Raw genomic sequence first — 22,193 nt, 5'->3', positions numbered from 1 at the left:
CTACTTGAATATCATTCCTGTTTGCCTCCCTTGCGCCTCTCAGCCCCTCTCCTGGACGGCGGCGGCGGCGGCGTTGCGGATCTCCTCTCCGACGGACCAGCGTGTGACCCCTGAATCTCCTGCTCGACCTCGTCCATCGTCGACGTCCGGATGAAACTCGCCCGCCCAAGTGGGCTGCGCCCGCTGCGACTACTCCGCGCGTTACCGGGCACGGTCGGCTGCTGCTGCTGCCGCATACCTCCCCGCCGCCCCTCTCCGGGAGACACTACCACCGCTCCCGCCCCGGACGACGACCTCGACGGCACGCTCCCTTCACTCGGCAGTCTCCGGTGCTGCTGCTGGTGGTGATGCTCCGCGTAGCCCGCCGCGGCGGCGGCGGCGGTAGCGGACACGGCCGGCGTCGCCTCGACCGCGTCCGTGAAGCCCGCCCGCTGCAGCTCCGCGTCCGAGTGGTACTCGTAGACCTGGCCCGTCGGCGGGCCCTGCAGCACCAGCTGCTGCTGCTGCTGCTGCTGCTGCCTCGCGGCGGCGGAGAAGTTGAGCTGGCTCGCCTGCGCCATCTCGTACTTGCGCCGGTCCTCGTCGCTCATGAGGCTCTCCACCCGCCGCGGCATGTACACCGAGCCGCCCGCCGAGACGAAGCTCTCGAAGGACTCGCGCGGGTGCAGCGGCACGCGCTTCCCGCCGCCGCCGCCGCCGCCGTCGTAGTAGTGCTGCGACGACGAGCCGCCCCCCTGCTGCAGGACGCCGAGGCTGATCATGGACGCGTCGGGGTGCTGGTACCAGCCCGACGCGCTCCTCTCGGGAGCCGCGAACAGGCCGTCCACCTTGTCCGGAGGCTGCAGGACGCTCTTTGCGCGGCTGACCCCGGCGCCGCCGCCCTTGCCGCTCTTGCGCCGCTGTATCTCGGCCGCGGGGATGAAGGACTCGGGGACGATATTCAGGTCATCGCCGGCCTTCTCAGCCTCCTCAATGGCCTCCTGCGCCGTGGTGTCTCCGCTGGCAGCAGCCGCGTCCGCCCTGGGCCCTCCCCACGTCCTCTGGCCCGCCGTGAAGATGCCGTAGACCATGTAGTACCAGTTGAAGAAGGGGTTGATGATGAACATGATCGGGTACAGCCACGACTTGAACCTCTTGAGCTTGGCGCCAAAGTAGAACATCATGAGCCAGTTGAGGCCCAGCGACACGGCGATGAACCCGACGGGCAGGTCCGCCACCTTCTTGGTCGTCGTGATGAGCGCGAGCACCATGACGAAGAAGAGCAGCGCCGTCGTCCGGATGGTGTTCTGCATGAAGCGCACCAGCACCAGGATCGGGTACCGCTTCCAGAGCCGCCAGTCCGTCAGCATGCACACCTCGTTGGTGATGAAGCCCAGGAACCACCGGCGCCGCTGCTTGATCAGCGACCGCATCGTCTGCACCGCCTCCGTCTTGCAAAACGCCGACGTGCACATCTGGATCTGGTACCGCTTCTTGGCCCCGATCATGAACAGGTGCGTCAGCCACCTGTCCTCCCCGAGGTGCGACTTGGCAAAGTCGAACAGGTCCTCGCACTGCTCCGCCTTGTCGGCGAAGTAGTACTTGGCCATCCGCCTGAACGCCGAGAAGCGCAGCATCGTCAACGCCCCGGGGAGGCAGGTGACGGAGCCGCACCCCGATTCCACCGTCCGCTCGAACAGCTGCCCGTGGATGTACTCCATGTCCTGCAGCAGCGTGATGAGGCTGTGCTTCTTCGTCGTCGACGTGATGACCCCCGTCATCGCCAGCATGTCCCGCCTGTTGCCGGGGCTGAGCTCCATGTCGTAGACAAAGTTTTGGAGGCAGACACGGTCCAGGATGCAGTCCGAGTCGATGAACAGTATGAACAGGTTGTCGTTCCTCTTGAGGTACTGCTGGTAGACCTTGTCGATGAGCTTGAATGTAGACTTTTGACAGTTGCGCTTGCCGCCGTGGGGGAAACGGGAGACGGTGATCCGCGCAGCTTTGTAGGAGATGTCGATGCTCTTGGGGTACGACTCGAGGGTGAGCGGCACGCCGAGCTTCTCGATGGTGTTGAGGTAGAGCTCGTCTTCCTGGTCGCCGTCGAACGAGAGGAACACGTGGATGCAGGAAGGCGGGTAGTCGCAGTCGACGACGGAGTTGACGGCCGTGATGAGCACCTCGGGCTCCTCCTTGTAGCAGGGCATGACGATGACGACCTTGGGCGCCGACACCTCGTCCAGCACCTGCTTGATCCTCTTGGTCCTCCCCAGCTGGTGCGTGACGATCTGGTAGATGCAGAACAGCCACGGCACGGTGAGGAGGCCGGCGAAGCTCCAGAAGGCAAACCACTGGAGGAAGCTGACCATTGTCGGCGGCCACAGCTTGACGATCTGGCTCGGCAGGGGCAAGGTCACGATCATGATCGGCAGGAAGATGAACCTACAGGGAGAATCCATTAGTCCACAGACGAACCGGCCGAAAAAAGACCAGACGGTGTTTCCCATACCTCAACAACGTGAACGCGACAGCGATGACCACTGCCAAGACGTTGACCGTCCAATGCTCAGCTTTGATAAAGACCTTCCATAGGCAATACAAGAACGCAGCCAGCCACAGGAACCACTCGAGAAATGCTGCCACCATCACCACTCCCACGATGGCTGTGAAGATGATCTGGGAGTGTCTCACTTAGCCCTGTGACTTGTACATAGTGGTACATGGCAGGGGGAGGATCGCCTTGTACACCACTTACCTCGTTGACCGGCCATGTTTCGCCAATCTCCGTCATCTTGAAGAAAAGGTGGTTGCCGTTCGAAATCCCGACCAGTCGAAAAGAGGCTCACACACAGCCACTCCCGCGATTCGGAAGAAGAAGAGAAGACTCCCAGGGCCGGCTGCCGGAGAGGTAAAGGGGGAGGAGAGATGAGGCGCCTTATCATGCAGCCATCCGTCCAGAATGATCTATGTCTGGCGACGCCCTAGTTTTCCCAGGGAGGGTTTGTTGGGAAGATGAGCAAGGGGCCCGACGGCTACCTGCAGCACAAGGTGGAATTGCGACACACAGGAAGCTTCGACGATTACGCAAGCTCTCCGTTCAAGCTTATTTTTTTTCTATCTCTCTTCGTAGGGTAGTAGTCGAAAGTACCTCGTAGTGTCGCATCGAGAGACCTTCACCAGTGGCCAGACCACGCCCAGGGAGTCGGTGAGTCGAGATCCAGATCACGGCTCCCAGGACACGCGTCAAGTGAATGAAGCGACGAGCAAAGTCACCAACCTGGCAGGTCTTCTCGGTGTCAAAAGAAGAAGAATAAAAGAGTGTATTGGCATCAGAGTGTCCCTCAGCGACCGCCTCGAACCCGGAATAAGCTATGCAGTCGAGGTGATCCGCCAGGGTTTCTAGAACGCAGCGGCGCCCAGACGAAGGGCCACCCCAAGCGCTCGAATCCGACGAGGGAGACGTGGGCTACATAAGCGACCGACAATACTATATCTTCCCGTCTGATCAATATAGAGAACAAGTGGCGTGCCCCAGGGCAGGCACTTTCGTGATCAGGCTGAATTCACCATGCGAGTTTTTCCCTCTCGAGATGACGGCATCAAGCAGCGACGGAAGGTCAAGGCACAGTCGATCGTGGTGAAGGAGGCAACAAGAAAAGGAAAAAAAAAGACTATGTATGGGATATCTACTTAATCATTGCACAAGTCAGGGAAATCCCATCTTGAGCGGGCATCGTGAGCAGGCGACACTCGACGGGTCGTACAGGTCTCAGAACTCTCACGCCGCACCTACATGCTGAGAAACATTTTGAGCTTCTCGAATGTCATAGACAACGAGAGTCATTCTTGCCGCACCAATTAGACAACAGATGATTTTGGCCTGCAAGCGTGTGATGCAGATCAAGACAGAGTTTTCCACCCAGGAGGGCCATGTCACGACGGGCTTCATCGACAGCCGCAACCCCGGAAAACGGCACTCGCCAAATTTTACCTGTATCGAATCGGCACTACAGCTGAATGAGCGTAATAAGCCAGCTTGGTCCCGTTGCAACGAGATAAGGAGAAGGACGCGTACGCAAAAACGGCATCTAAGGAGCCAAGAGGCTACGTTTTCTGCCGGCAAATATCCAGCTCGACAGGGCAAAATTCCCGAGAAAGGGGTGTATGTCTGTTTCGTGGGGCAAGGCTGATAATTGTCCAGTCACGACATCGTAAACGGTGTGTAATATCGATGCGGCTCCCAAATAGCGGGTAGCAGGCAGTCACAAGGACTCTTGTTCACTTGACAATCACCGACTATTTCAAGAGGAAGAAGTCTCGAGAATCAATCTTCATGGCTACTGTTAGAGGTAGTTTGTCTCGTCGGCAACCCAGTCTGTCTTTTTACTAGCATACTTGTTGGTACATAGAATACCTGCACCTGATAGGTAACATATGCCTGCCTCAGGTAAAGGCAGTAAGCATGTACCACTACCCCCCAACTCTCGTCGCTTGGTTGGTCTGAATGAACAGGTAGAGACTGCTTGATACATGTCCGCCTCTGCGCTACCATGGATAGAAGACGCATGTAAGTCACTGGAGGAGTACCTGAGCTGCTCCGCGTAAGAACAGTGTGGATGGCCTGCGCTTGATCGCCAGAGATCCGACGGCGAAAGCCATTTGGCCAGTCCTGCGACCCAAAGGCAGGCTTTTTACCACAGATCGCTCGGATGCTAGGTTAAAGCCGGAGTTCGCGGTTGACTGCCCGTCTGTCGCGCAATTCGACATGAGTGAGTCGCTCGGTAATGCACCACGTGTGCCGCTGCCTTGACGCAGTCGTGGCAAGTGTAGCCCAACGAGCCTCTCAGAAGAGGCGGGTTAGCGGACGCATGGTTTGTTGGCAGAATCTGTAGGTGTGAGTTGTCGGAAAGTCATCAAGTCCTGTGAGACACATCAAAGGCGAAACCAGTTAGCCCTGTCTCAAGCCGAGGTGTTGCGGGAGCCACGCTTGAAAGTTGACATTGGGGACCGAGTGTCCTCAGCCCGCCCATGCCTAGATTTCCTGCACTTGCTGTGGCTCCTCAAGTCGACCGGAACTGAATCAGAGCTGTCAGGGCCGCCACCCTAGGGCGGGGACAAGCTCGATCGCTGTTCGGAAGCCTGGTGAGGGGGGGTCTGCTCTGGGTGTCTATCATACCAGTCAACGTCGCTGAGTTGTAGTTTGCGGACTCGTTGTCCACGGTCCTTGCTAGGCTTGTCGAAGCGGTTGTGATGGTACGTGTTGGGTTTCTCGTTGCCTGTAGATGAAATGTTGTGAATATTTGGGTTTGGTGTAAGGATTTGTTGAGAAAGTTCACCATCCTGGTCCTCGTTTTCACCGAGATCGAGATTCAGCACGAGGTTTTTGATCTTTTGTTGCTCTTCTCGCTCGGCTTGCTGTTGGTTCTTAAGAGCCACAGCGAAGTGCGAGTCCGAGGGCAGTGCAAGAGTTTTGGTCTGCATGGACTATTAGCGGGAATTCCGAACGAGCAGGTTCACGGGATTCAGACATACCTGTTGTCGATTGCCACGTTTGGTCAGGAGAGCGAAGGCCATGGTTCCAGTGGCAGCGCTGGGCTCGCCCTCTCCAGTTTCGGTTGCAGTACTCGCCTCACGGGCTTTCGGCCTCACGGGCAAGGCAACGTCGAAGAGTGGTTTTCTCTCAAATTTTCGCGACTCTAGACTCTCGGCCATCATTTTGGCATACTCACGCTCGAAGTCTGCTTCGTCCTCGGGGTCGATTTCCTCTTCCTGTCGAGTAACAACGATGGCCTCCTCTTCTGAATCAGCTTCTCCAGATGGCAAATGCCGTTCCAGATCCTATCAATGACCCGTTAGTGGCTCGGATGCAAGCAATGAGTTGGGATTGGGATTGGACGCACCTCGCCTTCCTCCTCCTCGTCATCTTCCTCTTCATCAGAGTCTGGCTCGGGCACAGGAAGATCATCCGCGTTCTCGTCATCTGATGATGAAGAGTCGGAGCCATCGTCTTGGTCAGTCGCCTTGTCTGCTCCCGTGGACTTTTGATCCTGGGCCACAGCAAGATGAAATGCCTTGGCAGCCTCTTCGAAATTAGATGCTAGCTTCCACTGAGGTCTCGTGAGGGCAAAAATATCCTGCACGATGAATTCAATGTCCATGGGAAGCGGATCCTTGGTGAAGATGTAGTACTACCGTCCGGTCAGCAATGTTTCCCTGGGTCGCATCTCCGCCGACTAGTGCTACACGACGTACCTGGAAGAAAGAGAGGAAGTAATCCAATTTCTTGCCAGCCGCGCCCCTGTTGAAGAAGACGCCGCAAGTCTCAAGCATGGTTGCGATGAGACGGATCCTGAAGAAGTCGTCCGGCAGGTCGAACGGGTTCACACGCCCGGGTACTGGCGGTCCTCCGTGGCCAAAGGTCATGATCTTGTACATGGTGTCAAAAATGACGGGATGCTCCAACATGCGATAGTTGTATAGCTCTCCAAGATATTTGACCTCTGCAATCCTCCGCTGGTTGAACTTAAAGTCGTTTTGCTCAAGCCCAAGACAGACAGACTCGAGGACGTTGTCAATGACTCGAACGGCGAAGGCGGCATGGTAGCGGTAAAGGGCACTCAGCAGGATCGAAAGCAAGTGGATGTTACCGTACTTGACTTTGCCCGGCTTCGAAAATGCCTTCTCGAGAATGCCGACAACCTCCTTCTCTTCCCAGTGCAATCGTCGGATCTGTTTGAGGATCTTGCTGTAATTGCGTTTGGTCAGATCAATGTAAATAAGTTTACGAATGAACAGCTCCATGGGAGTCCGCTCCTTCTGCTGAATAGCGGGCCGCTCTGGAGGGTCGACGTAGTAGACAGCATTCTCGATGAGCATGCGCTCGGCCTGGCCGATGTGCTGAACCGATTTCTTTCGTTGCAACGTCTCGAGAAAAGAGTGCATTCGTGGGGCAGTTTCGGGACTTCGCAACAGATAGCGACCGCAATTCTCCAGCAGATTACAGATGATTTCAATATTCATCCGAGAGAAGTCATCGAGACTGACTTTGAGACAATGAAAGACGACATGCTCGGGTACAATGCCAAATTTGGTCAACTCAGCAAGATACCGAATGTTGCTCAGCCGAACCTGACCAAGAAAGTCCTTTTCCTTTCGCCGCTGGAGGCTGCGGAACTCGGCATCAAGGTAGTCGACCAGTCCTTTGGGAATGTCCGGCATGTATTGACCCAGTGTCGCAACAAGGCGCGACCAGCAAGGAAGCAGGTCGCTACGGCCCTTGGGTACCTCGGTGAGGGCCTTGATGAGCCTGTTGCGAGAGGCTTTGGAATTCAAGAAGCAAAAGTCGACGGCGGTTTGGTCAATGGCGTCTTTGTTTGTCAAGTCAGGGAGCCGAAGAAGTAGGGCGTCAACCTGCGCACCAATCGTCTTGTTGGCAATAGCCGTGGACTGGTCGTCAGCAGAGGTATCAACAGGCTTCGCAGCTTCCGCCGCCTCCGCTGGGTCAATCTTCTTGCCAACTTGCTCATCTGTATCTGGCTTCTTCTTCTTGACATCCTCCAAAAGAATAGCTGGAACTTTTCCTTTGAGATCTACCAGGTTTTCGTAGAAGCGACGCTGCTCCTCATCTTCCCAGATGCCAGCCTCGCCTTGCCCTCGGAGATAGTCGCCGGCTTTGACGAGACCGATAGATGCATTTGTGGCGGCTAGAGGGTCATCGCCGTCCTTGAGATCGGGCATCTCGGCGCCGACGGCATCTGCAATGACCTGGGCGTTTGAGACCAGGCGTTCCTGGGCCTTGACCTGCTTCTCAAAGTTGGCTTGCCGATCCTCAAAGACCTCGCCGGACTTGACGTAGGCCTCAGCATTGCGGCGTGACTGGCTAGAGATGGCTTTCTGGTCACGCACGAGGTGACCTTTGACGTCCTCGAAATATCTCTTGAGAATATTCTTGAATCGCTCCTGCAGTTCGGGGGGTGTGAAAGGCGGATCACCCGGATGAGCGGCGTCATCGTCTCCCTCCTCTCGCTCGCCCGCCCCGTCAGCGGCCTTAGTTGCGCCATCCTCCTCGACAGTCTTCCGACCATCGGAGCCCGCTGTTTTCACTCCCAGCACGTCCCAACTGAACGCCTTGACAAAGGTGACGAGGAGTGGCAGGTTGGTGTGTTCGCGGTCATGGCCCAGCAGGTCCTTTAGGACCTCGAGGGGGAACGGTTCAGCCCCGCCGCCCTTGGATGAGCTGTTACTGCGAGGCTTGATCTCGGGCGCCTTGCCGGCGGCACCTTTGGTCGCATCATCGGGCCGGCGAATGTCGTCGAGTGTCCGCAAGATGCCCACGAGCCAGAGTTCTGTGACGACTCGCAACAACACGCGCTGCCTCACAATGCGATCCTTCTCCTCCTTTTCTCGCGCCTCTGCAGTCAGCGTCTTCAACAGACTCTTGTCCGGTGTAGCCATGCCCTTGCCGAGAAGCCATCCCAGGTATTCGGTGAACTCGGCCGGCCCAAACCGCTGGTGGAGGGCGCTGACGATCTCGACTCCCGCCTCGACCTCGGCGGGCGTCTTGAGCTTGCAAAGCCCCTCATAGCAGGCGGAATTGATCTCCGAGAGGTACTTGTGCAGGCTCAAGGTCTTGATCTCTTGCAGGAAGGAGTTGAGGGTAGCCGGAGAGATTGCGGTGCGGAGACGGCGAATAAATGCAGTGTTCTTCTTGAGCGACGAATCGAGAGACTTGTTCACCTCGAAGAGGTCAGTCTCGCCGGCCCAAGCGCGGTCGTTTAAATCGCGGAGTTCACGCTTCCTTGGGCGATCCATCCTGGGCCGCTTCCTGCTGTGCGGTACGGGAACAGGGTTCTCTGGTGGGATGCGACATTCGAGGGACCGACCGTGGATGTACTTAAGCAGGGTATGTCGGGTCGTAAAGGTAAAGGTTGGAGATGGAAGTCCTCAATTGCAGAGGTAGGCATCGGTGAGAAGCGCTCCAAAGGTCGGACGGTTCTCTGCAGAGAACTCGGGTGTGTTGTCAGCAGAGCTTTGTGGCGCAGACAAGCTCTCCGAACTGACAGCGGCTGGGGAGAAAAAGCTAGTCTTTCTCGGTGGTGATGGATGATGATGTTGTAACCTAAGCCAACAGTGAAATGTTTCTGAGTCGAGTGCGAAGACCGGCGCTTGTGGGGAGCAGGCCGAGCTAAGCTTAGCGGAAACATACAGCTGGGATGATAGGGTGCCTACTGCCTGTGAAGAACTGGAACCCCACTAGCCTAGCCTACACTGTGGCTGCTGCTGAGCTCTTGAGGCTCTATTGCCTGCCGACTTCCAAATATCCAAGGTTCCCTACCTATTTGCCTTGTCCCCTTCACCATGGAAGTCATGGTTACTGACTGTCAATGCCTCTAAACAAGGTACTTCCTTCTTCGTCATACGAAGATTTCTACTTTGATGGAAGGCATTGATGGCTCGTTCAGGTTCTTGCAGCAGCGACCAGGGAAGCGTGACCAAGATCTTTACAGCTTCTACGAAACCGACGAGTCATCTTCCAGTTTGCATTTCTTACAACACCGTCTGCTCGTCTGTCCAACCAAGGCAGGAAGAATGTAAATAGCCAAGAAAGAAGCGCGATCTCTTGCCTTATATCTTTATGTTTGTTCCGTGCATACATCCTGCGCCGTCGTCTCCTTGTGCCGAAGCTGTCGGGTGATTAAGTGGGGGTTTCTTGGTGTCAATGTCGCTCGTTGAGATCGATATTCAAGACCGGCCTTTGCTCCGGAGATGTTCAATTCTGATCCCAAGATGGCCAGAAGGGAACAATCCCTTATCGCAGGGCGCTGGACGGATTGCAGCTAGTTCCGACGGGAGGTGGGTTGTCGGCCTTTTTGTCAAGATGTTGACCAGCCGTTGGCGTATCTCTGACTGTGCGGATATCCTTATCTCTGCCCCAGCCGGCGCCGATCTGATTTGACACTTCCGTGGCATCGCCGCCCTCGACCTCCTGGCAACTGATAAGGAATCAACCAAAGACACACTCTTATCCATTGCCGACCCGCCGGTGACACTGCAGAGCTAAAGCAGACGCATGTCCCGCGGAAATAGAAATACCAAGCTCGTGGCTCACTGGAGAAGTACTGCTTTCGTCACGAGCCTTGGGCATCTCACGCGGGTTTGGGACTGTTCTGGGGTCCCTCGCTGCACATCATGGCTCGTGTAAGCGGCTAAGCGGCCTCTTCCACGACGCAGGCTGGATCTAAGGGCTATATCCTCTAGTCTAGATCATGTTTTCACACTCTCTTGTCCCGCGTGGCAGGTTTCCTGCCTCTGTTTCCATACCTTCTCTTCCCGTATAAGTTGAGTCTAGCTCTTGTCTCCTCCCGTCTTTCTGGAACCGCCCTGTATTCAAGGCACGATGGGAATAAGGACAACGCTACCGTCCCGCCCGTTGCTTATGTTGTTCATGCATTGATAAGAGTACCTTTTCATACATGCAAAGTATATCGTGCTCCGCTGTCGTCTGTCTGCTTTTTCATGCATTCTCAACACAGCCAAACCCGAGAGGCTTGATCACTTTCGAGCATTATCTGCCATGGAGGTCCTTCCTCTATCACAAGTTGGAACAGAGACCTCTCCAACGCCTGGTCCGGGAATCGAATTCCCGCCCAGCCCGGCGCCCACTGCCAAACCGTCAAGAGCCCCTAGCGTAAGAAGCAGCCATGGCTCCGAGCATTCTGGGTCATCAGACGACGGCGCCGATCAGCAGCCGTCTCGGCCGTATCCCCTGCCTCCCGTACCCCAACCAATTCAAGTCCTCCCGGAGGACCTCAAGACTCCGGACAACCATGTTCCCCGAGATTCGCGGCTGATTCGGCTGACCGGTGTCCATCCGTTCAATGTCGAGGCGCCCCTAAGCGACTTGTACGACGAGGGTTTCCTGACGACGGAAAACCTGCATTATGTGCGCAACCACGGGCCCGTCCCTCGGGTGGAGGACGCTGACGTCTTGGACTGGACGTTCACGGTGGAGGGCATGGTCGAAATGCCCGTGACTTTGACGCTACGAGACTTGCTCCGGGACTACGAACAGCAGACGTACCCCATCACGCTGGTCTGCGCGGGAAACCGCAGGAAAGAACAGAACGTGGTCCGTAAGACCAAGGGGTTCTCATGGGGTGCCGCCGGGCTGTCGACTGCGCTGTGGACGGGAGTACCTCTAGGGGACCTCATCGCCCGGGCCATGCCGAAGCGCGGGGCGAGGTATGTCTGTTTCGAGGGTGCCGATAAGCTGCCCAACGGATACTACGGTACTTCCATCAAGCTGAACTGGGCCATCGACCCCAACCGCGGCGTGCTCGTCGCGCACAAGATGAACGGCGATGCCTTGCATCCAGACCATGGCAAGCCCCTGCGGATCGTCATCCCCGGGCAGATTGGAGGGCGGAGTGTGAAGTGGCTGAAGAGAATCATCGTCACCTCGGAGCCGAGTGACAACTGGTATCACATCTATGATAACCGAGTCTTGCCGACAATGATCACACCTGAAGCGAGCGCTGACCTCCCCGAGACCTGGGCTGACGAGCGGTATGCGATCTACGACCTCAACACGAATTCAGCACCTTGCTACCCTGCCCATGACGAGAGGTTATCTCTGGTAAATGCCACTGTCGAGACCACATCCAAGGTTCGCGGTTACGCGTATGCTGGTGGAGGCAAAAGGGTCACTCGCGTTGAGATCACGCTTGACAAGGGCAAGAACTGGACACTAGCGGATATCAGATATCCCGAGGACGACTATCGGCTCGCCCCAGAAGGAGAGACGCTCTACGGCGGCAAGGTCGATTTATCGTGGAGAGAAGCGTGCTTCTGCTGGTGCTTCTGGGAACTCGATGTCCCCGTATCCGACCTGCGAGACGCTGGGGACATCATGGTCCGCGCCATGGACGACTCGATGATGGTCCAGCCTAGGGACATGTACTGGAGCGTTTTGGGCATGATGAACAACCCCTGGTACAGGATAGTCATCCACAACGAAGGGCACAATCTGCGGTTCGAGCACCCTACCCAGCCGGCGCTTATACCGGGAGGATGGATGGAGCGGGTGAAGAAGGCGGGAGGAAATCTCTCCAACGGCTTCTGGGGCGAGAAGATGTCTGGGGAGGAAGAGACCGAGACAGCCGAGGAGCCAGCACGGGAGATATGCATGACCAAGCCCGAGGTCAAGAAAAGCATTGCTCTGGAGGAGCTGAAGAAGCACGACGGCGAGGACGAGCCATGGTTCGTGGTCAACGGACATGTCTATGACGGCACCAAGTTCCTCGAGGGCCACCCAGGCGGTGCAGCGTCCATAGTGGGTGCGGCAGGGCAGGACGTGACGGAAGAGTTCATGGCTATCCGTAAGTTGCCCACATTCTTTCATGATAAAGGATTGATCCAGACTGACAACACCCCTTCAATAAAGACTCCGAAAATGCAAAAGCCATGATGCCAGACTACCACATCGGCACACTCGACAAGGAGTCCCTCACGGCCCTCGCCGAGCCAGAGAGCGAGTCAAGCTCCGCGACCCGCCCCGTATTCCTCCAGCCCAGGGTCTGGTCGAAAGCCATCCTCACCGCAAAGCGCGCCGTCTCCTCCAACTCGAAGATCTTCACCTTCAGGCTCGACCACGCCGCCCAGGCCGTCGGCCTGCCCGTCGGCCAGCACCTCATGCTGCGGCTGCGCGACCCCGTGACGCGGGAGGCCATCATCCGCGCCTACACGCCCCTCTCCGACGGCACGACCGCCAGGGGCGCGCTGGACGTCCTCGTCAAGATATACCCCAAGACGGCCGACGCGCCGGGCGGCAAGATGACGCAGGCGCTCGACAGCATCCCCGTCGGCCACTTTGCCGACTTCAAAGGCCCGGTGGGCAAGTTCGAATACGTTGGCGGGGGGAGGTGCACCGTCGGCGGCAAGGAGCGGCTGGTGAGGAGGTTCGTCATGGTCTGTGGCGGGTCGGGCATCACGCCCATATTCCAGGTCCTGCGGGCGGTGATGAACGACAAGGACGATTCGACTTCGTGTCTTGTATTGGATGGAAACCGAGTTGAAGAGGACATCTTGTGCAAGGAGGAGCTTGACGAGATGGCCGCGGCCAACGCCGAGAGGTGCCGGCTCCTCTACTCGCTGTCCAAACCGGGAGATCAGTGGACTGGTCTCAAGGGCAGAATGGACAAGGCATTGTTCGAGAGAGAGGTCGGGAGTCCACGAGATGGTGCAGCCGATCTAGTACTGATTTGTGGACCGCCGGCCATGGAGAAGAGCGTGCATGAGATATTCCACGATATGGGCTGGAGAGACGAGGATCTCCTGTTCTTCTGAGCTGCTTGGGGTTTGGTCTTGCCCCCAGTCATTGTACATAACAAGCTCCGGGCTTCTCGTCCCGGATTCAGAATTCATGTCGGACAAAGTGATAATGAAAATAGTATGCATCTTTTATTTCATCGATCTGAAAGCGAGGAACTATTTGTTTTTCTTACACATCCGATAACGCCTCGCCAAACCGTTCATAAATCGTGTATGAGCGACGTCGTCAGCAAATGAAAGCGCTTCCAAGAAAATGCCTGTTCAACGATGCAGCTTCATAATGTCCGTTATAGGCGTCACTCCTCTCTCTTATTTTCTGTACTCAATGCCCACCGCCCCCGGTTGTTGTTGCTCCCTCACCGCCAGCGCCAGCACCAGCACCATGCGGCTGAGGGTTCGGATAATTGTAGGCCGCGACGGCGATCGCGATGTAGACAATCACACAGAGGAAGCCCTCGAGGTAGTTGCTCTTCTGGTCGCGCAGGAAGTTGCCCACGGTGATGATCGCCAGGATCAGCATGGCGATGTCAAAGAGCTCAAACTCCATGCCCATGGGCTTGTGCAGGCCCCAGCCGACGATGACGACGAGGGGCCCGTTGAAGAGGGCGGTCTGCAGCGTGGCGCCGAGGACGTGGGCGAGGGCAAAGTTCATCTGGTTGTCCCAGGCCTCGTCGATGGCCGTCAGGTGCTCGGCGGCCTTCTCGACGAGCGGCACGAGGATCAGGCCCATGAAGGCGTCCGAGATGTGCCGGTCCGTGACCATGTTGTGGATCTGCTCGACGAGGCTCAGGGCAATGACGGTAACAAGGCCAACTGAGATGACGAGAGCCAGCAGGCTCTCGGTCAGGGTGAGCTTGGCCTTTCGCATATCTCGGTGCCGGTCGTCGTCGATCCTCTCGTCCTCTTCGAAGATGTCTTCGTACAGGCCGTGGTGGGTCCTGGCCTGGAACCAGACGAAGACGAGGTAGGAAATGAACAGGAGGATGGCGATGATGCGGGAAATGTTGAGGCCCTTGGTCGCGAGCTCCTCGTCCGTCAGCGAACCGCCAGCCAAGGAGCGGCGGAAGATTGTAGGGATGGCCAGGCCGAAGCCCCTGTATTTCGCATCAGCATCACACTCTATTACCATCGTGGTGAATGCCAACAGCGGCAAGTGGCTTACGCTGTGAGTAGGAGGCCACTTCCTGCTTCGCTAACCGTCTCGCTAAAGGACTGGACATCGGTCTTGAGGCCGCCGACAAAGAAGCACAAGCCGAGGCAGAGGAGCATGGTCGCCAGGATGGAACCTAGGATCGCAGCCTGGATGACTTGGAACAGGTCCCTCGAGAGCAGGATCATGAAGAGAATGATTTCCACAATGCTGCCGATTCTATAATTCGTCGCGTTAGCATGCGCCTTTGGAAAGGGTCTGCTTTCTCCTCTGCTCTCGGAGGCCCCTTACGTTGTCTCGATGAGAACGCCAAAGACGTGAGGCACCTTCCGAGCGAGTTCTTGACCGGCAAAGCCAATCAGGTTGGCGCAGGGAACCATGGCCAGGTACGAGGTGATAAAGATGACCAGATGGTGAGGAACAGTGTCGGTGAGGGCGTATCGAAGTGCAATTGCCACGGGGACCAGCGGCCAAAGGATGTTCACACTCGCCGAGACCTTGTTCGACGACCGGAAGCATATTGCCAAGAAGTGCAGAGGATGAATGCCGGAACGGCCACTCTCGCCAGCAGGCCTGATGCCCGGGGTCTTCTTCTCGCTGGCATTGCCGTTGGGCGGAGGCAGTTCTGTGTTGCGCGGTGAGACTTTTCCGGGTTCAGGTCCGCTCAGCGAGGGGGACCTTCGTTGGGTCGCCATCGAACGGGTTGACGTTTGAGCACGGGGTCAGGAGCGTGGAGGATAGAAGAAGAACTTCTGGCAATGCTCGAGGCGAAATCAAAAGAGGGCGAGGAAGGAATGATCAAGTGAGGCGCTGCATACAGTTATGTAAAGCAGCTCACGATATTGAGGTTTCACGAATGAATCGCCCGACAGCCGGTGTCAGGAGCACAGGGAGAGGAGCGAGAGGTCCATGGACGTTTTCCGCAATCAAAAGAGAGAAGAGAGTAATTAAAAAGCAACGAGAAACACGATTGTCAGCTGAAAATTGGTGCGAGCTGTGGTCATCATTGCCAAGAAGTCTCCCAAAACGATGGCTTGCAGGGTCTATATGGTCTAGCTTGTTGTCGCTCGCGGCCAGGGGATCTGCTGGCGGGACGGCCCATCTGGGCATGTTTCATGTGGTTCAGATAACAGCGTATTGCAAGCGAGTGTCTTTCCTGTCGTCACTGGACGGACAGGATCGTCATTTATGCCAACTCACCCACCCACGTAGCAGTGAGGCCTCCTTGAATGGCGAAAGAATTCGAGTGGCTAGCCGGGCTACCATCCTGGGTTTCTGGCATCTTGAAAACACTACGATTCTTAAGTCCCTTCCTTTGACCGATTTGGCTTACCGCCAGCTCGCGAGGATGCCTTTCGATAGGTACAATGTATCAAGAATTAGATAATGCAATGAGTGATGAAAATGGGTGTATTGATTGATTGACAACCCCCTTGCAAGATCCACAAACTTGGCCCCCCTGCTTCTCCCCGAAGCGCTGGGCGGAGATCCAACCTTGGAAGTTTATTAGCACGTCTCGCGAAATGGTCTAAACTCTAGGCCAGGCACTTCTCGGTGCGCGGGTACGCTAACCCAGGACTGTGACAGCTATGAGATCATATGTGATAGCTAAGAACAAAGAAGCTTTTACAACCCACCGTGACCGCCAGAAGAAGAGGCTCAGGCACGCCATGTATCCATGCCAAGGGCGGAGGGTCGCCAATGCTTGGCTTGCGACCAAGTTCATCCCATAACTATGACCTTGTTGCGCGGCCAGGCTTGGGGCCGGCGTGATTGGAATACCTGCGCTGAACATGTCAAGGTCGGCATAGTTAGATCTGGCTCCATCTGGTGATGGTCCAAAGGGACTTGATTCAACCCTCGTTCTGATTCGCTAACGATGATGGATATCGCTGCTATATGGAGGGTATCTTGAGGTGATTCATCGCCTTGAATCGAATGCAATGCCTGCAACTCCCCGACTCTTGACTGCAGAGCATGCTGACAACTCCCTGTCCGAACTCGCTGCTATGTATCCCATAAGGCTCGACAAGATTACTCCTCGCAAACTCTTCCTCTCCCTCTCCCATCTCCTCTCTCCACATCAAACAGCTGGCCTGCCGCAGCATCGCTGTTCCTCGTGAAGCCTTCTAGGACATCGCAAGCCATGGCAACTGGGGTCTCAAGGGATAGCTCCTCTCTGCTTCCCCCTTCAGGTGCTGTTGGTGACCATCCCTGCTGCCGCTGCTGTTGCCGCAGCCGCAGTCGCGATTGCTGCAGTACACATCCGCAGTCCCTGCGGTGGTGGTTCTCGCAGTACGGAGCTAGGACATCGTCTCTCTCCTCCATCTCGAATTGCCTTGCGTATGCCTCCTGTCGCCATTGTCGGCGCATCGAGTGGAGGTCCTTCTCCTGGAACCGGGACAAGTGCTCAGCATTACGCGGAGGAACCTGGTAAGCCCGCTTGGGTCTACCATTCTCGAGTTGGAGTACTGTCACGGGGGGAGAATCTTCCTGGGCTGGCGGGCGTACGGAGTTCTGTGAAGTTTTAGCGTATCTGTCCTGGATTTTGGGGGTCTTGTTCAGGTCGCCGGCACTGACTTGAGCAATAGCACCGATCCATTCATCTGAATCGCATTCTCGAATATGGGTGAAACGCACAAATGTGTTCGCAGGTGTGCTCGCAGGTGTGCTCGCAGGTGTGCTCGCAGGTGTGCTTATAGATGTGCTCATAGACCCAGCGTTGGAAGCGAGACTTGCCTCCCCCAAACTATCGGTAGTAATTGACATGATAATTAAATAGGACGAGCCGGCCTTCGAAGACGTTCAGAGCGGTGTTTTCAAGATACTAAACGTGGATGCTGTTGTTCTGTTGTTCTGTAGTTCTGTGCTGTAAATCCTGTGTAGTTTCTTGCTTCTGCTATGCCCCGGTATAAGTCTTCATACACTTCTTGCGCAGGTTATACTCCCCATGCCAAACGCCGGGCCACAGGCAGCCTTTGCCAAGTCTTCTTCACGTGGTTGAGCTATTTGCGCTCTGGTTTTCGCAGTTTCCATTGGAACCGTTGGAGTGATTTGGACGTTGAAGTACCAGCATCGGACCTCCTTTTTTTTTCTTTTTTTCCCGGAAGAAGTCCTATTCTACCTCGAGGCCGTGTCGAGTTCAGCACCGATAACGCCAAATGGCGTCGGCCATCGTGACTACCTGCGCCATCTCCTGGACATCGTGCACGCGCACGATGTCGGCACCCCCCTGGACCGCCGCCGCGACGGTCGTCGCAGTGCCCCAGATGCGCTCCGCCGGCTTGGGCACGCCCGTGATGCGCCCAATAAAACTCTTGCGGCTGGATCCCACGAGCCACGCCAGGCCCTGCAGCCCGGGCCAGTTCCGCAGCTCGTCGAGGTGCCGGAGCACATCGATATTCTGCTCGCCCACCTTGGCGAACCCCAGACCTGGGTCGAGGACGATGCGCCATCTCCTGATACCAGCGGCTTCGGCAGCAGCAACGTGCTCGACCAGCTCGCGAGCAATCGTGGGGATGAGGCCCTCCTCGCCGTAGTCGTTGAGGTCGTTCATGTTGGCGGGCGTGCCCCGCATGTGCATCAGACACACCGCCTTGCCGAGCCTGGCCATCGTGTCCAGCATTTCCGCGTCCATGTTTCCGGCCGACACATCGTTGATCATATCCGCTCCAGCCGCCACTGCGGCCTCGGCAACTGAGGCACGATACGTATCCACGCTGATAACGAGGCCCTTGGCCTCGGGCAGGCTTCGAATAAGCTCGATGGCCGGCACCACTCGAGAGATCTCTTCCTCAGCAGAGACCTCTGGCTTGCCGGGTGCGGTAGATTGGCCGCCGACATCGATCATGGTGGCCCCTGCTTTGACAAATGCGTTGATCGTCTCAACTAGGGATGATCGATCCGAAGGTGCGTGCAATCCCCCATCACTAAACGAATCAGGGGTCATGTTGAGAATAGCCATGACATGGGTTCTTCTGTTATGCCTGAGGGGCTGCAGCGGCTCCTGAAGCGTTGACAAAGGCGTCATCGTGGTCAGAGGTGTTGATGATGGCGGCAACTCGTTGAGATAGTCCTGTAAGAGTTTCCAGGGCCGCGAGGGTTCTAACGGCTTGTGCGGTATGAGCCTGAAAGAACTGTTAACATTGGCCCCTCCAGAAGGCCATGATGGGAGGGCTCACTCTACGAGTGGTCGAAGCACAAATTCGCGCTCCGGAATGCCGATATGGGGAATGGTGAGCCTTTCATGGTTGACCTTCTCGTCCTCGTACAGGAGAATGTCGAGATCAATATTTCGAGGCCCTTTATCAATGATCTTCTTCCTGCCAAGGGAGTTTTCTATATCCTGGAGCTGATCCAAAAGCTCTAAAGGCTTCAACTCTGTCTCAACCTGCGGGGGATGGTCGTCAGCATGCTCATAACAGACTCATGCAGGGACTCCAATTGCACACACCTCGCAGGCACCATTGACAAATCTTTCTTGGTCCAGAACATACATGGGCTCTGTCTCCCACAGATTACTAGTCCTCTTCACCTTGATGCCTCGAGCATCCATCTCATCGCAGGCTTTCTGGATCCATCCGATGCGGTCGCCAAGGTTGCTTCCCAGGGCGATGTAGGCGGTGCGCTTGCCTTGGGGGAGGGCATCGTCAGTGCCACGGCTGATGATGTGCTCTGCACCAGTGACCGGGGCGGCCGGCATCGTGTACTTTTTGAATCCTTTTGCTGCAAGCTGCCAAGCTGACAGGGAGAAGCGGCTCTTGCTTGGCTGGGACTTTGCTAACACCCGGGAGCAGGCAAAGGCATTGCGCCTGGGTCTTGATATGAGTGAAGCCGTCTCTTTCAGTCCCGGAAGCACAGCAAGGCAGGCCTGGCTCCTGAACATTATGGGGCAATGGCACTGCTCATGATGGTGCTGAGATGAATCTTCAAAATGAGAGTAAGCTGGGTTCTGATTGGACGGTGCAATATGACGTTTGGTGCACTTGTTCCTCAGGGCCTTGGGCACTCTGGGAAAAAGTTTACAGTGGACCCGGGAGCGCTTTGGAAGCTTGTCACATGAGGGTGGGGGCGGCTGTGCGCTGTAGGATATCACTGATTCGATTGATAAAGCGTGCCGCACATCGCTGAAATCCAGCCCGTCTGACGACCGGTTCCAGTGAGTGAGTTGCAAGTGGGCTGGCTGTCCAGATCCATCTTAGCTCATCCTTGAGAGAGAGAGAGAGCCCGACACCAACGGTTCCAGCATCCCGATGTCCACCAACTGTACTGTCGCTTTTTCAAGCTTTGTATCGGGATAACAATTGCCCCAATACTGCATCCTCCATTCAAAGTGCCAATGCCGAACAGGTTTGGAATCTTGGACCGCCAGACATGAATCGGAAGACCAGTGAGGCTCCATGAACTTATGCTTTGGCTGTGATGACTTTGTGCATCGTTTGCCCATAATTGAGTACAACCCTTAACAGATACATAGGTACCTACCTTTGGCAACTCAAGTACAGATGGATTAATCATCATTCGAGTCTACATGTTGCTGACGTGAGAGGCCTTGCCAAGTGATGTATTTCTCAGAGCAGCCCGAAGGATCGCTACTTGCGATTGAAGGATCAATATGCTTGATTGCTCTAGTTTGACGGCCCCATCAAAGAGCACATCAAATCCAGAGTGCTTCAAGTCCTCCCAAACAGTCTGAACAGTTGAGGCTCTCACCTTTCCGGACTTTGCTTTCTTGAGTGGCGTGCCTCGGTTCCCCCAAGTCGTTACCCCAGGCTGCCTATTTAGCGTCTTAGCAAGCGCTAAACCTCCGCTCATGACCTCCAGCTTATATCCGCCGCAACGAGGGGGGGGACCTCGGCTCATCTTCTTCCCAATGCCTGTCCACATGCACAGGCGCATCTCAAGTGAGGATAGCCTCTCAGCTCTTGGTTGCTACGCAAAACCTCCACTCTCCTCATTTTCTATGATACCCCGACTCTTGTCTTGCCCTCTCCTCTTATTTCTTCTCTCTTGATCTCCTCATTCCCAAGACAAGCCAGCCATAGTTTCATTGCCAAACGTTTGCCAATTCAAATATATACACACTTCCAATCATGGCCTCTCCTCGTAAGTCTGATCCCCCGTGTCTCACGGAAACTCGCCGAAACGCCACGTACGATGCTGACAATGGCGCCTCCCGCCTCCCAGAGAAGATCCGCACGACGGTCACCGATCTGTTCAAGATCAAGCACCCGGTCATCCTGGCCGGTATGAACGTCGCGGCCGGCCCCAAGCTCGCCGCCGCGGTCACCAACGCCGGCGGTCTCGGCGTCATCGGCGGCGTCAACTACACCCCGGACATGCTGCGCGAGCAGATTGACGAGCTCAAGTCCTTCCTCGACGACAAGAAGGCCCCCTTTGGCGTTGACCTGCTCCTCCCCCAGGTTGGTGGCAACGCGCGCAAGACCAAGTAGGTTTCCTCTCCTCTCCTCCCTTCTACTGCCCACCATCTCTCCCAACACCCAGCGCATGCAAGCGGCAAGAAAAAGGCTGACCCTCGGACCCCTCACAGCTACGACTACACCAAGGGCAAGCTCAACGAGCTCATCGACGTCGTCATCGAGTCCGGCGCCAAGGTCTTCGTCTCGGCCGTCGGCGTGCCCCCCAAGGCCGTCGTCGAGCGCCTCCACAAGGCCGGCGTGCTCTACATGAACATGATCGGCCACCCCAAGCACGTGCAAAAGTGCCTCGACCTCGGCGTCGACATCATCTGCGCCCAGGGCGGCGAGGGCGGCGGCCACACGGGCGACGTGCCCACCACGATCCTGATCCCCGAGGTCGTGCGCCTCTGCAAGGGCAAGAAGTCGCCCCTCACGGGCGCCCCCGTCCAGGTCGTCGCCGCCGGCGGCATCCACAACGGCCAGCTGCTCGCCGCCTCGCTCATGATGGGCGCCAGCGCCGTCTGGGTCGGCACCCGCTTCATCCTGACCGACGAGGCCGGCGCGCCCGACTCGCACAAGGAGGCCGTCCAGACCGCCGGCTTCGACGACACCGTCCGCACCCTCATCTTCACCGGCCGGCCCCTGCGCGTCCGCAAGAACCCCTACATCATGAACTGGAACGAGGAGCGCGCCCAGGAGATCAAGGACCTGACCGCCCAGGGCAAGCTGCCCTACGAGGCCGACCTCGACAAGTTCATGGCCGGCGAGATCTCGGAGCCCCTCATCAAGGCCGCCGGCAAGGACCCCAAGGACATCAACCCCGACGAGATCGACTTTGACGACCTCATGGACGAGTTCAGGCCCTACCTCATGGGCCAGTGCGCCGCCGTCGTCCGCGAGAAGAAGTCGGCCAAGGCCGTCGTCGACGAGTTTGTCAACGACGCCGCCGCCTGCCTGTCGCAGGGCAGCAAGCTGGTGGCCAAGTTGTAAGGAGAGCACGGGTTTGGTTGTATGAGCACACCATGACTGAGAAAAAGGATCACTGTGTATATACCACATGTTTTTTTATGAAGCATAGCATCATCAAAGCTAGAATTGCAAAACCCATGAGTAGTCAGTCTGCCATTGAAATCTGCGCGTTTACCCCGGAGCCCGTATGTAAACTTGCAAGTTGCATATTTTGTCTATTCATTAATCAACCGATACGTATAGCCTGCACTACCCTTTCTTTTGCATATGCGCCGATTTGCTGTAAAAAAGCCTCATCATCATAGAACTCAGTCTCCCTGCCGTTCTTGGGCCGCCGCGCCTTGCGC

At 56.4% G+C, this 22,193-nt stretch overlaps 7 protein-coding genes across 7 annotated transcripts; 2 read left to right on the top strand and 5 right to left on the bottom strand.

Annotated features, from left to right (window-relative positions):
* Positions 1 to 11: 11 nt before the first annotated feature.
* Positions 12 to 2,770, bottom strand: E0L32_004792 (uncharacterized protein; the record flags this gene model as incomplete). The annotated part of the gene is made up of 3 exons (XM_031139242.1): positions 12 to 2,421; positions 2,489 to 2,655; positions 2,735 to 2,770. 3 exons carry the CDS (start codon positions 2,768 to 2,770, stop codon positions 12 to 14), a joined length of 2,613 nt encoding a protein of 870 aa, XP_030996673.1.
* Positions 2,771 to 5,082: 2,312 nt separating this feature from the next.
* Positions 5,083 to 8,790, bottom strand: E0L32_004791 (uncharacterized protein; the record flags this gene model as incomplete). Its single annotated transcript, XM_031139241.1, has 4 exons — positions 5,083 to 5,454; positions 5,512 to 5,817; positions 5,880 to 6,167; positions 6,232 to 8,790. The coding sequence occupies 4 exons, from the start codon at positions 8,788 to 8,790 to the stop codon at positions 5,083 to 5,085; spliced, it is 3,525 nt and encodes a 1,174-aa protein (XP_030996672.1).
* A 1,762-nt stretch (positions 8,791 to 10,552) lies between these two features.
* E0L32_004790 (uncharacterized protein) lies at positions 10,553 to 13,323 on the top strand (the record flags this gene model as incomplete). The annotated part of the gene is made up of 2 exons (XM_031139240.1): positions 10,553 to 12,356; positions 12,422 to 13,323. The coding sequence occupies 2 exons, from the start codon at positions 10,553 to 10,555 to the stop codon at positions 13,321 to 13,323; spliced, it is 2,706 nt and encodes a 901-aa protein (XP_030996671.1).
* Positions 13,324 to 13,630: 307 nt separating this feature from the next.
* Positions 13,631 to 15,153, bottom strand: E0L32_004789 (uncharacterized protein; the record flags this gene model as incomplete). Its single annotated transcript, XM_031139239.1, has 3 exons — positions 13,631 to 14,402; positions 14,471 to 14,677; positions 14,750 to 15,153. The coding sequence occupies 3 exons, from the start codon at positions 15,151 to 15,153 to the stop codon at positions 13,631 to 13,633; spliced, it is 1,383 nt and encodes a 460-aa protein (XP_030996670.1).
* Positions 15,154 to 16,492: 1,339 nt separating this feature from the next.
* Positions 16,493 to 17,227, bottom strand: E0L32_004788 (uncharacterized protein; the record flags this gene model as incomplete). Its single annotated transcript, XM_031139238.1, has 1 exon — positions 16,493 to 17,227. One exon carries the CDS (start codon positions 17,225 to 17,227, stop codon positions 16,493 to 16,495), a length of 735 nt encoding a protein of 244 aa, XP_030996669.1.
* Positions 17,228 to 17,600: 373 nt separating this feature from the next.
* On the bottom strand, positions 17,601 to 19,160 carry E0L32_004787 (uncharacterized protein; the record flags this gene model as incomplete). Its single annotated transcript, XM_031139237.1, has 3 exons — positions 17,601 to 18,585; positions 18,640 to 18,848; positions 18,912 to 19,160. The coding sequence occupies 3 exons, from the start codon at positions 19,158 to 19,160 to the stop codon at positions 17,601 to 17,603; spliced, it is 1,443 nt and encodes a 480-aa protein (XP_030996668.1).
* A 1,390-nt stretch (positions 19,161 to 20,550) lies between these two features.
* E0L32_004786 (uncharacterized protein) lies at positions 20,551 to 21,867 on the top strand (the record flags this gene model as incomplete). The annotated part of the gene is made up of 2 exons (XM_031139234.1): positions 20,551 to 20,906; positions 21,009 to 21,867. 2 exons carry the CDS (start codon positions 20,551 to 20,553, stop codon positions 21,865 to 21,867), a joined length of 1,215 nt encoding a protein of 404 aa, XP_030996667.1.
* Between the last annotated feature and the right edge of the window lie 326 nt (positions 21,868 to 22,193).

The sequence above is a fragment of the Thyridium curvatum genome (assembly GCF_004353045.1).
Source record: "Thyridium curvatum strain D216 chromosome Unknown NODE_24_length_455711_cov_82.946811, whole genome shotgun sequence".
Lineage (NCBI taxonomy): Eukaryota > Fungi > Ascomycota > Sordariomycetes > Thyridiales > Thyridiaceae > Thyridium > Thyridium curvatum.
Note: the sequence above shows the minus strand (reverse complement) of the source record. Positions and strands in the feature narration are given on the sequence as shown.